We start from the raw sequence: 14,752 nt of genomic DNA on the forward strand, positions 1-14,752 counted from the left end.
GATCCTCATGCGCTAAAAAACTAAAAAAATTGACAATTTTATGCCCTTGATGAGTCCCTCACAGGCCCCCTCAATTAGTCCTATGGGGTCGGCAGGGAACCGAGTCCTGATGAACAAAATGTCGGCTGAAACTTTCCTCTCAGGTTGTGGCCAGCCAATCATAGAATTGCTGTTAGCGCGTGGATCTATGAATCATTCAGGTCTCTAGATATACATAAATCTGTTTAATTTAATAACGCCAAAACAACTAAACAGATTTACAACACATTACCAAAAGCAATCTTTCTGGACTAAAATCTAGCTTTCTGGCAAATTTGGTGCAATTCTGTTCAGTGTTTCGGGTTTTTGTTATGTCTAAAATCCTATGGAAAATTGCATGGGAAATGTGTTTTAGGACCCCCCTTTTTCACAGCCACCCACTTGACAGGTCACCTAAAAACTTTGCAGGCAGCAGCTTGAGTGACAGGCAAACTAATTTTGAAACATTTGTGAAGATTCGACAAATAGCGCCAAAGTTATCAGCAGAACAAAATACGCTTTTCCTATGGAAACTAGGTCCTCTTTATTACTACATATTGGCGACCACCAGTAGGTAATATATACGTGTATATATATATATTGCGCTGCCTGACAAGGGCTCACTTGAAGGTAATGGCCGGAACAATATGCCCAGGACCCCTGTGGTGGAGTGCGGGAAGCGCCAAGTAATTGGGGGCACGAAAGTGAGTCTGTTGTCCCATACATTGGTATACAGGACCTTGTGGACTGCATGTTCCATCAGGCAGTGCTCCTGGGAGGTGCAACGCTGTTATTACACTCACCTGGAGGAGGAGGAGCCAAGGGACTGCTGATAATGGAGTGGTCTCTGGAGCCTTTGTAAATTTGTTTTTCTTGTGGGACTGGCACTGATGACGGCCAATGTGGCCAGAAACGCGTCTGTCATAGCGTTTCACAGACTTCAGGAAGCGACTGCATGTTTGCCAAATAAATCCTTCTTGTGAGCCCGGAGCATGTGCCTCGCTGATTTCTATTGAGGTCAGCATTAGTTTTTGTATATATATATATATATATATATATATATATATATATATATATATATATATATATATATATATATATATATATATATATATATATATATATATATATATATATATATATATATATATATACATATACATATACATATACATCGACGCTCCGTACCTCTGCCAGTGGCGTCCGCACTCATTCACGGGTGCTTGTGGTCCTGCAGCAGCAGAACCGTTATAATCTCATGCTCCCACTTCAAAAGTAAAGGACCAGCACTCTCGTTGAGTTAATCCCAATTGTGGATTTATTCGCGCACAAAAATTAAATAACAAACGCATTTCGGCGTGAGCCTTTGTCAGTGTCAATGGGCGCCGTTACCTTAACCTTATTTATGTTACAATCAGTGGCTTAAAAAGGTGTAGAAGGACAAGCATGTTAGCTCATCCTTGTGCGTGTATTTACAGGCGGGTAATTCATTAACAGTACATTTTAATAATATCAAAATCAATTGTTGTTGTTTTTAATCAGCTTTAGCATTTAACCAATCTTGGACAGCGGACATATCCCCCAAAATCAGGTACTAAGAGCAATATATCAAATCATCATGCATGTAATATTATTTTTGATTATCAGAATGCAGAGTGCTTTTTTCAAAATAATTACTTGACAGTCAAAATCACGTAAATGCAATATTATGCCATATTGGTACCTTGTCCTTCATGTGTGTATCACACTCTCTATATTTACACTTTGCTTAAAAAACTTTATTGAGCCCTGGATGGGCATTGATTCATCATATGGGATGTCATCACTTTATATAATACTGTCCTAAAACCGATATTCTTGACACTATGTAGACCTGTCTTCACGCATTAGACAAATCACCTTGTGTTGTCCTTCTCTATACCTACCTGAAAGCTTCCCTCTTCTAATAGCTAAGAATGATAGATGCACAGCTAATTCCTCTCCACTGTTGAGGCCTTTGGATGATTTATATTGTAGATCAATTATAAATCATGATTCTAATCGCCTAAGTTGTTTCTCCCGGTCACCTCCCCTACTGTCTTTCGGTTCATGGTCCAAACAGAAATATTGTAGGAGGGCTCTATTGCTATTGTGGTGACTGGCAAAATGGCATGCAACTGGATATTCAAAGCAGAGTCCATCAAGCAAAGAATAGGGTTCTGGAACATATTAGAGCCATCAATAATCGAGATAGTACCAATCCAGTGGCAAGACATTTTGCAGGATTCCATGAATGCAGAGGAGATACGTTGAAATTCTTCTGCATCAACCAGGTGCAGCATAAAGGCAAAGGAGGAGATAGAGTGAGAATTTTAAGGCAAATGGAGTCTAGATATACAGAAGACCTCCGCATCAGAATCCCGACAGGATTCAACACAGAACTGTGGATCCATGTAGGATAATGAGAGACCACCTGGTTCTTCAAGGAGATTAAAACAGTGTGCTCCAGGTGACAGGCCCAGTATTCCGGTAGTTTTATTGGTTTATCATGATACTATTATTATTTTTGCACTTTCTTCACATGGATGCACTACTGCACTTTCTATTAGAGGTGACACAGTGTTGTTCGCTTACGAACTACAATACACATGAATATAAAACAGAGGGGACTATTGATATTAATGGAAATTGAGGAAGATTAAATTCAAGTGCCACTTTTATTAATTGATGCTGCTGTTATAGTAATGAAAACAAACTGTAGAATTTAATTAGTCAGCCTATTCAAGGCTTGATTTTTGGAGAAGTCTCTTCATGAAGTTGAGACAAAAAAGGTTTCAGACATGACAAACATGCATGTTTTATATAAGCTATACAGCAGTAAAGGGAATGGAATGTACATTTAATGAAGAATAGCATCATAGAGGGATTACATGCATTCTTGAAGCTCATTGTGATATTTATTTTTTTAATGCAACACGCGCTTTAGAATTAGGGTGAGTAAGTATATGGGGTTCACTGACAGAATATCGATTTCCTAAATATCCCCATACAAAAAAATCGATGCAAAGATATTGATGTCAAAAATATCGACATCCTATATTTAAAATTGAAAGTACAAAAATATCGGTGTAAAAAATATAGATGTACAAAATAACGATTTTTTAAATTTAAATTAAAAGTTATGTTAAATATATTAACTAATACAATTAACTTTAAAAAAATTATTTAGATTTAATATACATTTGAGCAAATATAATAAAATACGTTTAATTAAATAAAATGTAATATATATATATATATATATATATATATATATATATATATATATACATATCTAATGCCTTTAAAACAATTAATAAACTATACATTTTAATTTATTTTATAATTTTGTAAATATATAAAAATGTACAAATAAATATATATATTTACATACGCTTATAAAATAAAATCTAATAAAAACAATTATATTATATTTTAAAACATAAAAATATTTATTAGTCTTTAAAATTGCATTTTGCACTCCATTGAGTGCAGCAGTAGGGAAAGTGTTGGATAGCAGAGGCGTAAAACTTACTAATTACACTCTGGTGAATGCAACAGTGGGGAAAAAATTAGATAGTGGAAGGGTAAAACTTAATATTCCCACTCCAGTGAGTGCAACAGTAAAGAAAGGGCTGGATAGCGGGTGGGGTAAAGCTTAATATTCCCACTCCAGTAAGTAAAAATAGTAAAGAAAATTTTGGATAGCGGAGGGGTAAAAATTACTATTCCCCCTCCAGTGAGTGCAGCAGTAGGGAAAGTGTTGGATAGCGGAGGGGTAAAACGTAATGTTCCCACTCCAATGGGTGCAACAGTAGGGAAAATGTTGGATAGCGGAGGCGTAAAAGTTACTATTCCAACTTCAGTGAGTGCAACAGAAGGGAAAGTGTTGGATACCGGAGGGGTAAAACTTAATATTCCCACTCCAATGAGTGCAACAGTAGAGAAAATGTTGGATAGCAGAGGGGTAAAAATGACTATTCCCATTCCAGTGGGTGCAACAGTAGGTAAAGTGATGAATAGCGGAGAGGTAAAAATTACTGTTCCCACTCCAGTGGGTGAACAGTAGTAAAGTGTTGGATAGTGGAAGGGTAAAACCTAATATTCCCACTCCAGTGAGTGCAACAGTAAAGAAAGTGCTGGATAGCGGGTGGGGTAAAGCTTAATATTCCCACTCCAGTAAGTAAAAATAGTAAAGAAAATTTTGGATAGCGGAGGGGTAAAAATTACTATTCCCCCTCCAGTGAGTGCAGCAGTAGGGAAAGTGTTGGATAGCGGAGGGGTAAAACGTAATGTTCCCACTCCAATGGGTGCAACAGTAGGGAAAATGTTGGATAGCGGAGGTGTAAAAGTTACTATTCCAACTTCAGTGAGTGCAACAGAAGGGAAAGTGTTGGATACCGGAGGGGTAAAACTTAATATTCCCACTCCAATGAGTGCAACAGTAGAGAAAATGTTGGATAGCAGAGGGGTAAAAATGACTATTCCCATTCCAGTGGGTGCAACAGTAGGTAAAGTGATGGATAGCGGAGAGGTAAAAATTACTGTTCCCACTCCAGTGGGTGAACAGTAGTAAAGTGTTGGATAGTGGAAGGGTAAAACCTAATATTCCCACTCCAGTGAGTGCAACAGTAAAGAAAGTGCTGGATAGCGGGTGGGGTAAAGCTTAATATTCCCACTCCAGTAAGTAAAAATAGTAAAGAAAATTTTGGATAGCGGAGGGGTAAAAATTACTATTCCCCCTCCAGTGAGTGCAGCAGTAGGGAAAGTGTTGGATAGCGGAGGGGTAAAACGTAATGTTCCCACTCCAATGGGTGCAACAGTAGGGAAAATGTTGGATAGCGGAGGTGTAAAAGTTACTATTCCAACTTCAGTGAGTGCAACAGAAGGGAAAGTGTTGGATACCGGAGGGGTAAAACTTAATATTCCCACTCCAATGAGTGCAACAGTAGAGAAAATGTTGGATAGCAGAGGGGTAAAAATGACTATTCCCATTCCAGTGGGTGCAACAGTAGGTAAAGTGATGGATAGCGGAGAGGTAAAAATTACTGTTCCCACTCCAGTGGGTGAACAGTAGTAAAGTGTTGGATAGTGGATGGGTAAAAATGTATATTTCCACTGGAGTCAGTTCAAAATTAAAAACAAACAAATTAACAACAACACAAAAGATTAAAAAAATAAAAAAATAAAACATATATAAAAGTGTTAAGTATTACAAAAGATAGAAACAGATTCGAATGTTAAAAAGAGCTAAAAATTACCCAGAAAGATTATTAAAAAAATTCAAAAATAATTTAAAAACTAAAAGCTATTTTTAATAGATCTTTTTATAAAAAAATATTATTTATTACATAAATGTAATATTTTTTATTTCCTACCCTATAACACCACTCAATTCACAACCCACCTTTATTTTTGTTTAAATGTACCTCCATAATTAACATACTTATCAATTAAGCAAATTTTATAAATGTAAAAGAAATAAATATTAACTTACTCCCCAAACCTTTCCCCTTTAAAACCAAAACACACACACAAATAACAATAAACACTTACCATAAATATGTATCAATTGATAAATTGATAATAATAATCAACTAATTATTCATTAATTGAACATAAATTACTTTCCACCTTCTACCCCAATAAACACCACATCCCACCCCTAAAAATCATTATACAATTTCCATAATGAATTTTACATAAATAAATGAATATCAATTAACAACAACGTAACGATCGCCACTGCCGAGCCGGCGACCGTTACGCCATCGTAATAAGAAATACCCCTGCCATGTTGTGACGATGGTGGGTATTGTGGCAGACGCAAAGTCTGTCCACCTCTTTTCCGCCGGTCGGCAATTGTTACGATTGCCGGCCGGGTGGAGCTGGGCCAGTAATATAGTGGCAGTGCCTAGCAGGCATCACCAGCCATATTATGATGTGGGTGGGGAACAGTACTTTCCATGGCAGCGATGTCGCATTGGAAAGGCTGGCAGGGATTGGCTTTGGGGTCCCGTTGCTGGCCCCTGGTGGGAGGGGGTGGGGGTGTACTGGGGGTACACATGGTACCCCCCGCAGGTCACCGCACCAGGTGGCAGGCACCACGTGGTGCCTGCCACATGGTGCAGGGAAATGCTGTGCATGCCCTTTTACCATTGTGGACGGTGCTACAGCCAGCAGCACCGTCCGCCATGGTAAAAGAACAGGATGCACCCGCCAATATGGCGTGGGACCGCCACACGTCTGGCGGTCGGTCCCATCACCATTATCATGGCCGGCAGACTGATGTCCGCCCGCAATCATAATGAGCCCCTTACTTACCACCCTTTACCATAAAAAATGAATTACACAATTGCCATATATTATTTTTATTTTTAATTAATTAATAGCATTAATTAACAATTATTAATTAATTATAAATAAATCACTTCCCACCCCATTCTCCTATAAACCCCACTACCCACTCCAAAACAAATGACACAATTACCATAATTAATTACAAATAATTCATTAATAATAATTTAGAACCAATTAATAAATATTTAATAATATAATAAAATAAGACAATTAACAATATAAACTATAAATTAAATAAATATTAATACATTAAAAATATGAATACATTTATTATAATTAAATTACTTCCCACCCTACTCCCCTATAAACACAAAACCACTCCTAAAAAATAACACAATTAACATAATTACCAATTAATTAATTAATAATAATTAACAACCAATTGGTTAATAATTAATAATAAATAAATTCCCACAGTTAACACTATAACATATTAAGTAAATAAATACTAATGCATAAAAAGTAAAATGTATTTATTATAATTACATTACTTCCAACCCTATTCCCCTATAAACCCACAATCCGCTCCTAAATAAATGACACAATTATCATAATTGCCAATTCATTCATTAAAATAATTGACAACTAATTAATAAATAATCATTAATAAATTAATTCCCACAATTAACACTATAAAAATCTAAATTAAATAATACTAATACATAAAAATAATCATTAATTTATAAAAATTAAATTACTTTCCACCCTATTCCCCTATAAACCCACAATCCGCTACAGAACTTAAAAACGCAAAGTTTTATTAAGATATGATTAATAACTACAAAAAATGTAACACATATTAAAAAACAAAACAAATTCTTATACAAAACAATAGATCAAATACTTTTAAAATACATACTAACATAAATAGCACTAATTAAAACATTGATATATTAAACAACTATATTTTTGCAAATGAAAGTAACAACTTCAATATTTCCCAAAAACTATATTTCTTACCTGCAAGTTGATATTCTTGACCACGATATTCTTCCTGTCGATATTTCTTTATCACGATATTTTAAACTCAATATTTGAGTATGTCTACATTTTAAACTCGATATTCTGTCTGTGCACCGTTTTCTATGCCTGTTTGCATGCAATACATCTTGCGATTGCAAAATGGATGCAACGTTTACAACCATTTGAAAATGAATTGAGATGGGAGTCCACTGTTTATGTACATGCTTCGAAATTCTGCCAATCGCAATTTGTTTTTTTTTATTAAATACATTTCGTCAGTAAGGGTAGCTGGCATTTACAATGGCCAGGGAGCCGAAACGTGTTTGTCAACTGTAGGTTGCGTATGAAATTCAAAATAAAATATCAAGAAATAAGAAGGTTTGAGTGCCCAGCGTCTTTTTGAGAAGAAAAAAATATATATGTACATTGGTAGCTCACTACGAGTAGCATGTACTGAACTATGGTTTACAATAAATAAAAAATGCTACAAATCATATTATTATCTTATAATAAGCAGTTGTCACATAAACTCTTACCTGCAGTTCAAGAGGTGGATCATTACTTTGAAGGAGTTGTTGTATATCTGTTGATTTTTTATTAAATTCTTCAATGTTTTTTTCTTGGACCCGTAATCCAGACTAAAAAGTAAGAGAGATGTATTATATGTTAGCTCCATTTCAAAAAGGTTAGTAAATAAAATTGAAATGATCACTAGAATTGAGATCACATTCAAGTTCAGGTGTGTTTGATCTAGTCCAGGTCATACTCAGTTTTACATGTACTTGATGGTTCTAACTAGGACACATCGGGCACAATTATAGATACAAAGAAATGGCAAAATTGTACCTATTTTCAATTTTGAAGGATATGATTGTGAGGCACAAGTTTTCAGGTGACATTGTGAGATGGAAGACTTGCTTTAATGTGTAATTGGTGCAGTGATTTGTGACCGTCTGAGAGCTGATATACACATTCACTTTGGTGAAGAAACCTCTACACTGGTGGATAGCTACATTCAGCAGCTGTTTTTCAACACAGCAAACCAGTGCTCAAATTCTATAATGTGCTGTATCTCTTTACAAGGCTTCAATATGTTCTTCCAGGACAATGTCGTAGAAGGGGAAGAAATGTGTGCAACCATTAATTACTTAAATACATAAAAATCAATAGCAGATAGTTTCAGCTGGACCATTTCTATGTCTTCTTTATTAACACGCAATCAAAGCAGCTATCTTACTCTCACTTATGCGTACCCACATGTTTGTATCCTGATTCAGGTAGCTCTCTCACCTATGGTGCTGGATGGTGGATGTATGTATTAACTAGCCAACTAGTCTTTTTACGACAAAGATTAATTTACTCCTGAACTTTGTAACTGAGAACTCTAATCTTGTAACCAAACCAATGCCTCAGCCAAAAAAATGCTACATTTCCTAATGTACTTCTGACCCTAGGGCACTACATGTGTCTAGGGAAGCAATATTTTGACTACAAAAACATTTTACCATAAAAATGTAATTTGCGCAAACATATTTTTTTTAAAGTGAAAGGGTGTACTCTATGTATCCTTGCATGGCTGTAAATACATAACTTGAGCATTCTCATCTCTCTGAGATAGATGATCTTTTGGCCACAGAAATCTGTACCCACGCCCATTAATGTCATGAAAATCCATTCCAAACCTTTACCTTTTGGCCTACCTCAAAAAAAACAGATATACTACTTGTGCATATTTTGGTAATTTGTTAGGATTTATTTAATGTTTTCATTCTAATTACTGAATATTTGCTTCAGCATACCTACTCTTCCTCGCTGCAATTTTCTTCTGTCGGGAAAATGCTTTTTATGCTTTTTTAGACAGTGGCGTAGCTGGGGAGAGGGCAGTCAGCCAAAGTTGGCACTTTTTGGGGGGGGCGAGGGCACTTCACGTGAGGTGAGCAATTTCTCTGTCTGTTTTTAGACACCTTCTAGTGCCCAACAGAAACTACCTTTTACTACATATTTGAAATACATTTCTCCTGATGTTATCTTGCAAGAGACACAGGCTTCAGAAGGGAAGAAGCTTACATTTTCAGCACGTTTGTCTCTACGTGTACGCTCAACATCCATCTCAATATCCGCCAAGCTTTTCCATACTCTTTTGTCTCAACTTTGAGATCATTAGATATGAAAACACAGAAAATACTTTTGTTCAATGGTTGTCAAGGTTGTGCATCAAATATATTGCTCCACTTGTATGCCTCCACCCAAAAGGCAGGACTGTCACATTCCTTACACAAAATGGTTCAAATAGCCACTCTGCAAAGCGGAATTGCATTCTTCCATCGAACTTAGACAGAAAATGCAGCTACTTAGAATTTACTAAATTATTGATTTTACATTTTATATGCAACAGTGTAAACAACACACGCAAACGTATCAAGCAATTTTACCTCCTACATCATACTCTTGAAAAGCTTTTCCAAAAATGTAAAAACAATAATATTTTGGTGAAAATGCATCACCTCTTAAGGTTTTCCATCGCCATATATCAGAACAAGAGAAAATATTTTCTCTTCTGATTTTGTAATACCTTGGCATTTGGTCATAAACAGATATTCGCAAATCTGGCATTCAATCACAATTCAGAAAGTATGATAAAATAGACAGTACATTAGCTTAGCATATGTTATTTATTAAAGGAATGGCAGTAGTATGGTCAAGATTCCCACACATATAGGAATCTCCCGGGTCTTCTATTCTTTTGTGATCTGTATTTATTCTTTGTGCCAAACATGCAATCCAAAAGGTCGCTAATGATGCAGGTCCTTTACACCTGCAAATAAATCACAACAGACACTTCTCCCAAATCAATGCTTAAAAGTCAGGTAATGCATCCAAAAATACAAATGTCCCACAGACCAATATTTTTCCAAAATAAATTTTTTATGTCACAAGTATACATCAAAGATTTTTTTAAAAAAAATATCAACATTCCACATCAATTGTTAACATGATGAACAGTGAACGTAATATTCAGATCAAAAAAAGCAACATAACAGAAAACAGTAAAAATTTGTTAACGCAATAACTTGCTTGTAGCATGGGACTGAGATACTCTATTCCATATCTAGGAGTAGGCCTATTTGGACTATTGGCAATTGAATTAACTGTGCCTCGTGCCCTGGATTGTAAGCATCCTCCACTATATTGTGACGCTGCAACGTTCTGAATCAGCTTTCTATACTATTTAGAAAACCTGTGCTTAACGCATTTTGGTACAGAGCCCCCTGCACTATATAACCAGCCACAGTGCATGATATACAGATGGCTTGCGGCCACTGAATAATTTGTTCTTTCAGCGCCCTGATGAAAGATTGTTTTGTGTACATTTCACTTCCGAAACGCGTGTCAGTGCATTTCTCTAGCTTTTTCTTCTTTTATATGTATTTAATTTAGTGTATTTGTATTGATATTTCGTGTATGTATGTAATTGTGTATCTTCACAGTTGTTGTTTTTTCTGTTCATTCGCGTTAACAAATTTGTACTGTTTTCTGTTAAGTTGCTTTTTTTGATGTGTATATTACGTTCATTGTTCATCTTGTTAATAGGGCTCCTTAAAAATTGATGTACAATATTGATGTTTTAAAAAAACATTATTTGATGTATACTTGTGATATCAAAAATTAATTTATAAAAGGATTTATATCTTTTGATAATACATTTTGAAAAATATTGGTCTGTGGGACGTGTATTTTTGGATGCATTACCTGACTTTTAAGTATTGATTTGGGAGAAGTGTCTGTTGTGATTTCTTGTGTTTTCCCTGCTTTCTTCTCCTCATTATCTCCATTACCAGGGACCCTCTTGTGTTTTCTCCGCCTGGCATGCTTTAACATCTAGTAAAGAGAAATATCCAGTATTATTGCTAGTCATCTTACAATTGTGGTTAGTTAGCCTATATGTCCGTTCTCAGATGACCACTCTCCCTGATATTTATTGTGTGGTCTACCTCCACATTCTCTGTGGAAATATTTCTCCAATTCAGTTATACTTTTGTGCTTCTTTAGTGTTCGCCAGGGAGGGTCTGTGGTAGATTGGTTAAATTCTTCTTCTTTGTGCAGCTAAATGTAATGTAAGCATGCGTTAACCATGAAATGAGAACATGTTCTACCATGACCCAAACAACCTCTGATCATAACACCAAACAGAAATATTGATATATTGGTTTTCATTGTCATTAATGATTGAGTAATTCTGATTAAGTTGCATACCATTTCCTCAAGTGTATAATTCTATCACTAGTTTTCTGAGCACACTTGAGAACTTGAGATTGTTCAGTAAACATAGGCAATTAATAGTAGCTTAATTACCTCAAGCTTTGCAAACTCCTCCTTAGATAAGTGTTGGTCTTTGTCCCCTGAGAGCTGCATCTGAGCCCACTGATCGATGTTATCAGCTAACTTCAGGAGTTGATCCCACAGCACCAATGCTCGTTCTAGATTTTCACAACTGTTCTCCATCTTCTCATTTATCTATAAATGTATATAATATGATACAGTTATATTTGTCTCATAAAAGACATTACGTGCAGAAACATATTTTAAAAATGCTTTTGGGTAGCCTATTATCACTATAAAAGTAGTATCCAAAAACATGGAATGACATAATATATGCATATCAGGGATAGACTATGACACATGGTCGTGGTCTTTGTTCACATTGTACTGCTTAAGGGCACTTCAAAATTATATTTCTGTCATTATATCCACATTTATTCCAGGGAAGCCACATGGCCTGCCTCCAACATTTCAGTCTCTTAATGCGACCCCTCCTATGGGTAGGCTGAGTGCTGCCGAAATACTTACTTCAAGGAGAGCGTAATTATTAGATACTCTAGAAAGTGGTCTAAAAATGTACCTGCCTAGCTACGGGAAGGGCAAACAGCACAATCTGCCTCTGACCAATGTGGTCATACCTATGATGCCTGGGGAGTGTATTGGATTTTTGTATCACAAAAGGTAACTTTTAGTTCTTATGACACACGAAGTTTGTGTCATATCCCACTATGTCTGTTTCTATTTTCCATGGTTATAATGTCACCATAGATAGATGTATTAGTCTTCACAAGGTAGGACACTGCTCAAGACATCTTTTCATACTTACATCAAGCCACCTGTCCAGCATCATGTGCGCTTCTTTCTCGAAGGGGGGTTCCTCAAAGCTGCCCATTTTAATCATCTGAAACTGCAGACTTTTACAGATATTATTCATCTTGTCAATTTCTTCGGAGTGATGATTTAACTCTGCTTTTTCTGTTTTAAGCTGCAAAATAGGGGAAATAAGTTTACACCAATTAACTGTGTATATAGTTAAGCTAGTAGAAGTTCACATTGAAAAATACTTTAATGAGGTGACACATTAAGTCCAGTCTGCATGCTTTGGTCATCTTTGTATTTTTCTACAGTGCCCCTTCTTGCCCCAGGAACTATGGGGCTCATTAGGATGGTGGGCGTACCTGAGTCCGCCTGCCATCCCCGCGGTGTTGGGACCGGCCACAGACATGCGGCGGTCCTGCACCGCGAATTTGGATGCGAACGCCACCATGGCGGTTGCATTCTGCAATTTAACATTGCAGTGGTTGCTGCTGACAGCAGTACACGGTGCCTGCCACTTGGTGCAGCAAAATGTAGGGGGTACAAGTGCCCCCCAGCTCACCCAGACACAAGGGGGCTCACAACGGGCCCCAAAAACCAATCCCCTTCAGCCTTTCCATGGCGGCGATCCCGCCATGGAAAGGCTGTTCAGTACTCACATCCTTATGTGGCGGATGGTGCCTGCTAGGCACAGCCACCATATTAGTACCCCTCTCCGCCCAGCAGGCAATCGTTACGATTGCACCCAGCGGTAAAGCGTCGGATGGACTTTGCGTCCACCGCGATACCCACCGCCATCCTAATATGGAGGTGGGTAAATCCCATTACGATGGCGGAACAATCTTCACCGCCGGCCCGGCAGTGGCAGTCGTTCCGCCTTAGTAATGAGCCCCTATGTAATGTACTGTATTTAGGGACCCAGTCAACATGCTTCCTTTACAAATCTCTTCTGAATGCATATGATGTTTTCTTCAGTTTTTCACAGATATGTTCTCATTTAAACACAGATTTCATCTAAACACATGGATGACATACTCGCAATTGTTTGTTTTGCTCTGCTTTGTTTGGGAATATGTTTGTTTTCTAAGTAAATGCCACTTGCTTAAAGTTTCATAAACTGTCTACTTTCATTGTTTTAGACAGCGTCCAGCCAGTCAGGTCCTTAAGACGTGGGCAGAAAATTCACATTTTTTTTCGTTTGTGTTGATTTTTAAATTTCTACCTGCATATTTCTGGTAGTTTTACTTTATCAAGTTCATCTTATCTAACACAAAACACATTCCTATATAGGTGTTTATGGTTTGCAGTATAGATAATTGATTCTATGTCTTTCTTGGGAATGTGTCTTGCAGCTTTTAATTTTGAACTTTGGGTTACTTCCTTGATTTTGGACTTGACTTGGCTTGCCTGGTTCTTTGCCGGAAGATCCTGCTTCATGGGCTGTTGGGGCAATCCACAGTCTTCCTTTTAGTGAACTATCCAGCCTTTTTTGAACTTTTTTCCTCAAGAGGCTGTTGATGATGATAAGTTGGTCTGCATTGTTTTATATCCTCCAGGTTTATGCATAATGCAACAAAATGCTGTCTTGTTGGTGGAAAACGTGTCCGGATATGATCTCAACCATGGGTTGAACTTTCTGTGACTCTGAAGAATATTCTTGAACCTATTTTTACATTTAGGCTTATCATGGTTGTATGTTTGTTGTAAGTAGGACATTAAACAATTATACATAAATACCCTTATATCATTTGAAGAGTCACCCCTTTTATGGTGATGTGGTTTTAAGGACTTTACACCATGAGATTAGATTTGTTTTAATTGGTGAAGATTACAATAGGTCTGTAGCATTCATTCAGCAAGTCTCAGGGTTGTGTGGCCTTTCGATACACGGGGAGGACTAGCAAAACAGTGCAAAACAATGCAGTCTCCATTCACTCTGACTATAGTAATATGTTAGTCATATTGGTGAACATCACTAAAGAACCAATTCACTGTCACCCTTGCAAAGGGGTAAGACATTGGTGGAGCAGTGTGTGCCAACAGAGAAAATATAAACATTTGTACTAGACAGTGTTAAGCAGCAAGTCTTAAGCCTTGATAACGCACATTTGATATACACTTTGTGTTCTTTATCATTCTATAATATTTGAAAAATAGTTTTAGTAGCAACTTGATGATTTTAGCAGTCTTTTATCTCCAGTACCAATTATTAAAAAAACCTGTGGGATTCATGGAACTGAAGATTTCTCACAAATGC

General features: G+C 36.8%; 1 protein-coding gene across 1 annotated transcript in view; it reads right to left on the minus strand.

Annotated features, from left to right (window-relative positions):
• SYNE2 (spectrin repeat containing nuclear envelope protein 2) overlaps positions 1–14,752 on the minus strand; it is a 1,750,628-nt gene that overhangs the window by 1,347,787 nt on the left and 388,089 nt on the right. The window contains exons 33-35 of the mRNA XM_086937933.1: positions 12,506–12,664; positions 11,713–11,874; positions 7,896–7,997 (exon numbers count right to left, since the gene is read on the minus strand). Coding sequence (XP_086794059.1) covers positions 7,896–7,997; positions 11,713–11,874; positions 12,506–12,664 — 423 coding nt within the window. The remainder of the gene's footprint in view (positions 1–7,895; positions 7,998–11,712; positions 11,875–12,505; positions 12,665–14,752) is intronic.

Source organism: Lissotriton vulgaris, chromosome 9 (assembly GCF_964263255.1).
Source record: "Lissotriton vulgaris chromosome 9, aLisVul1.2, whole genome shotgun sequence".
Taxonomy (NCBI): Eukaryota; Metazoa; Chordata; class Amphibia; order Caudata; family Salamandridae; genus Lissotriton; species Lissotriton vulgaris.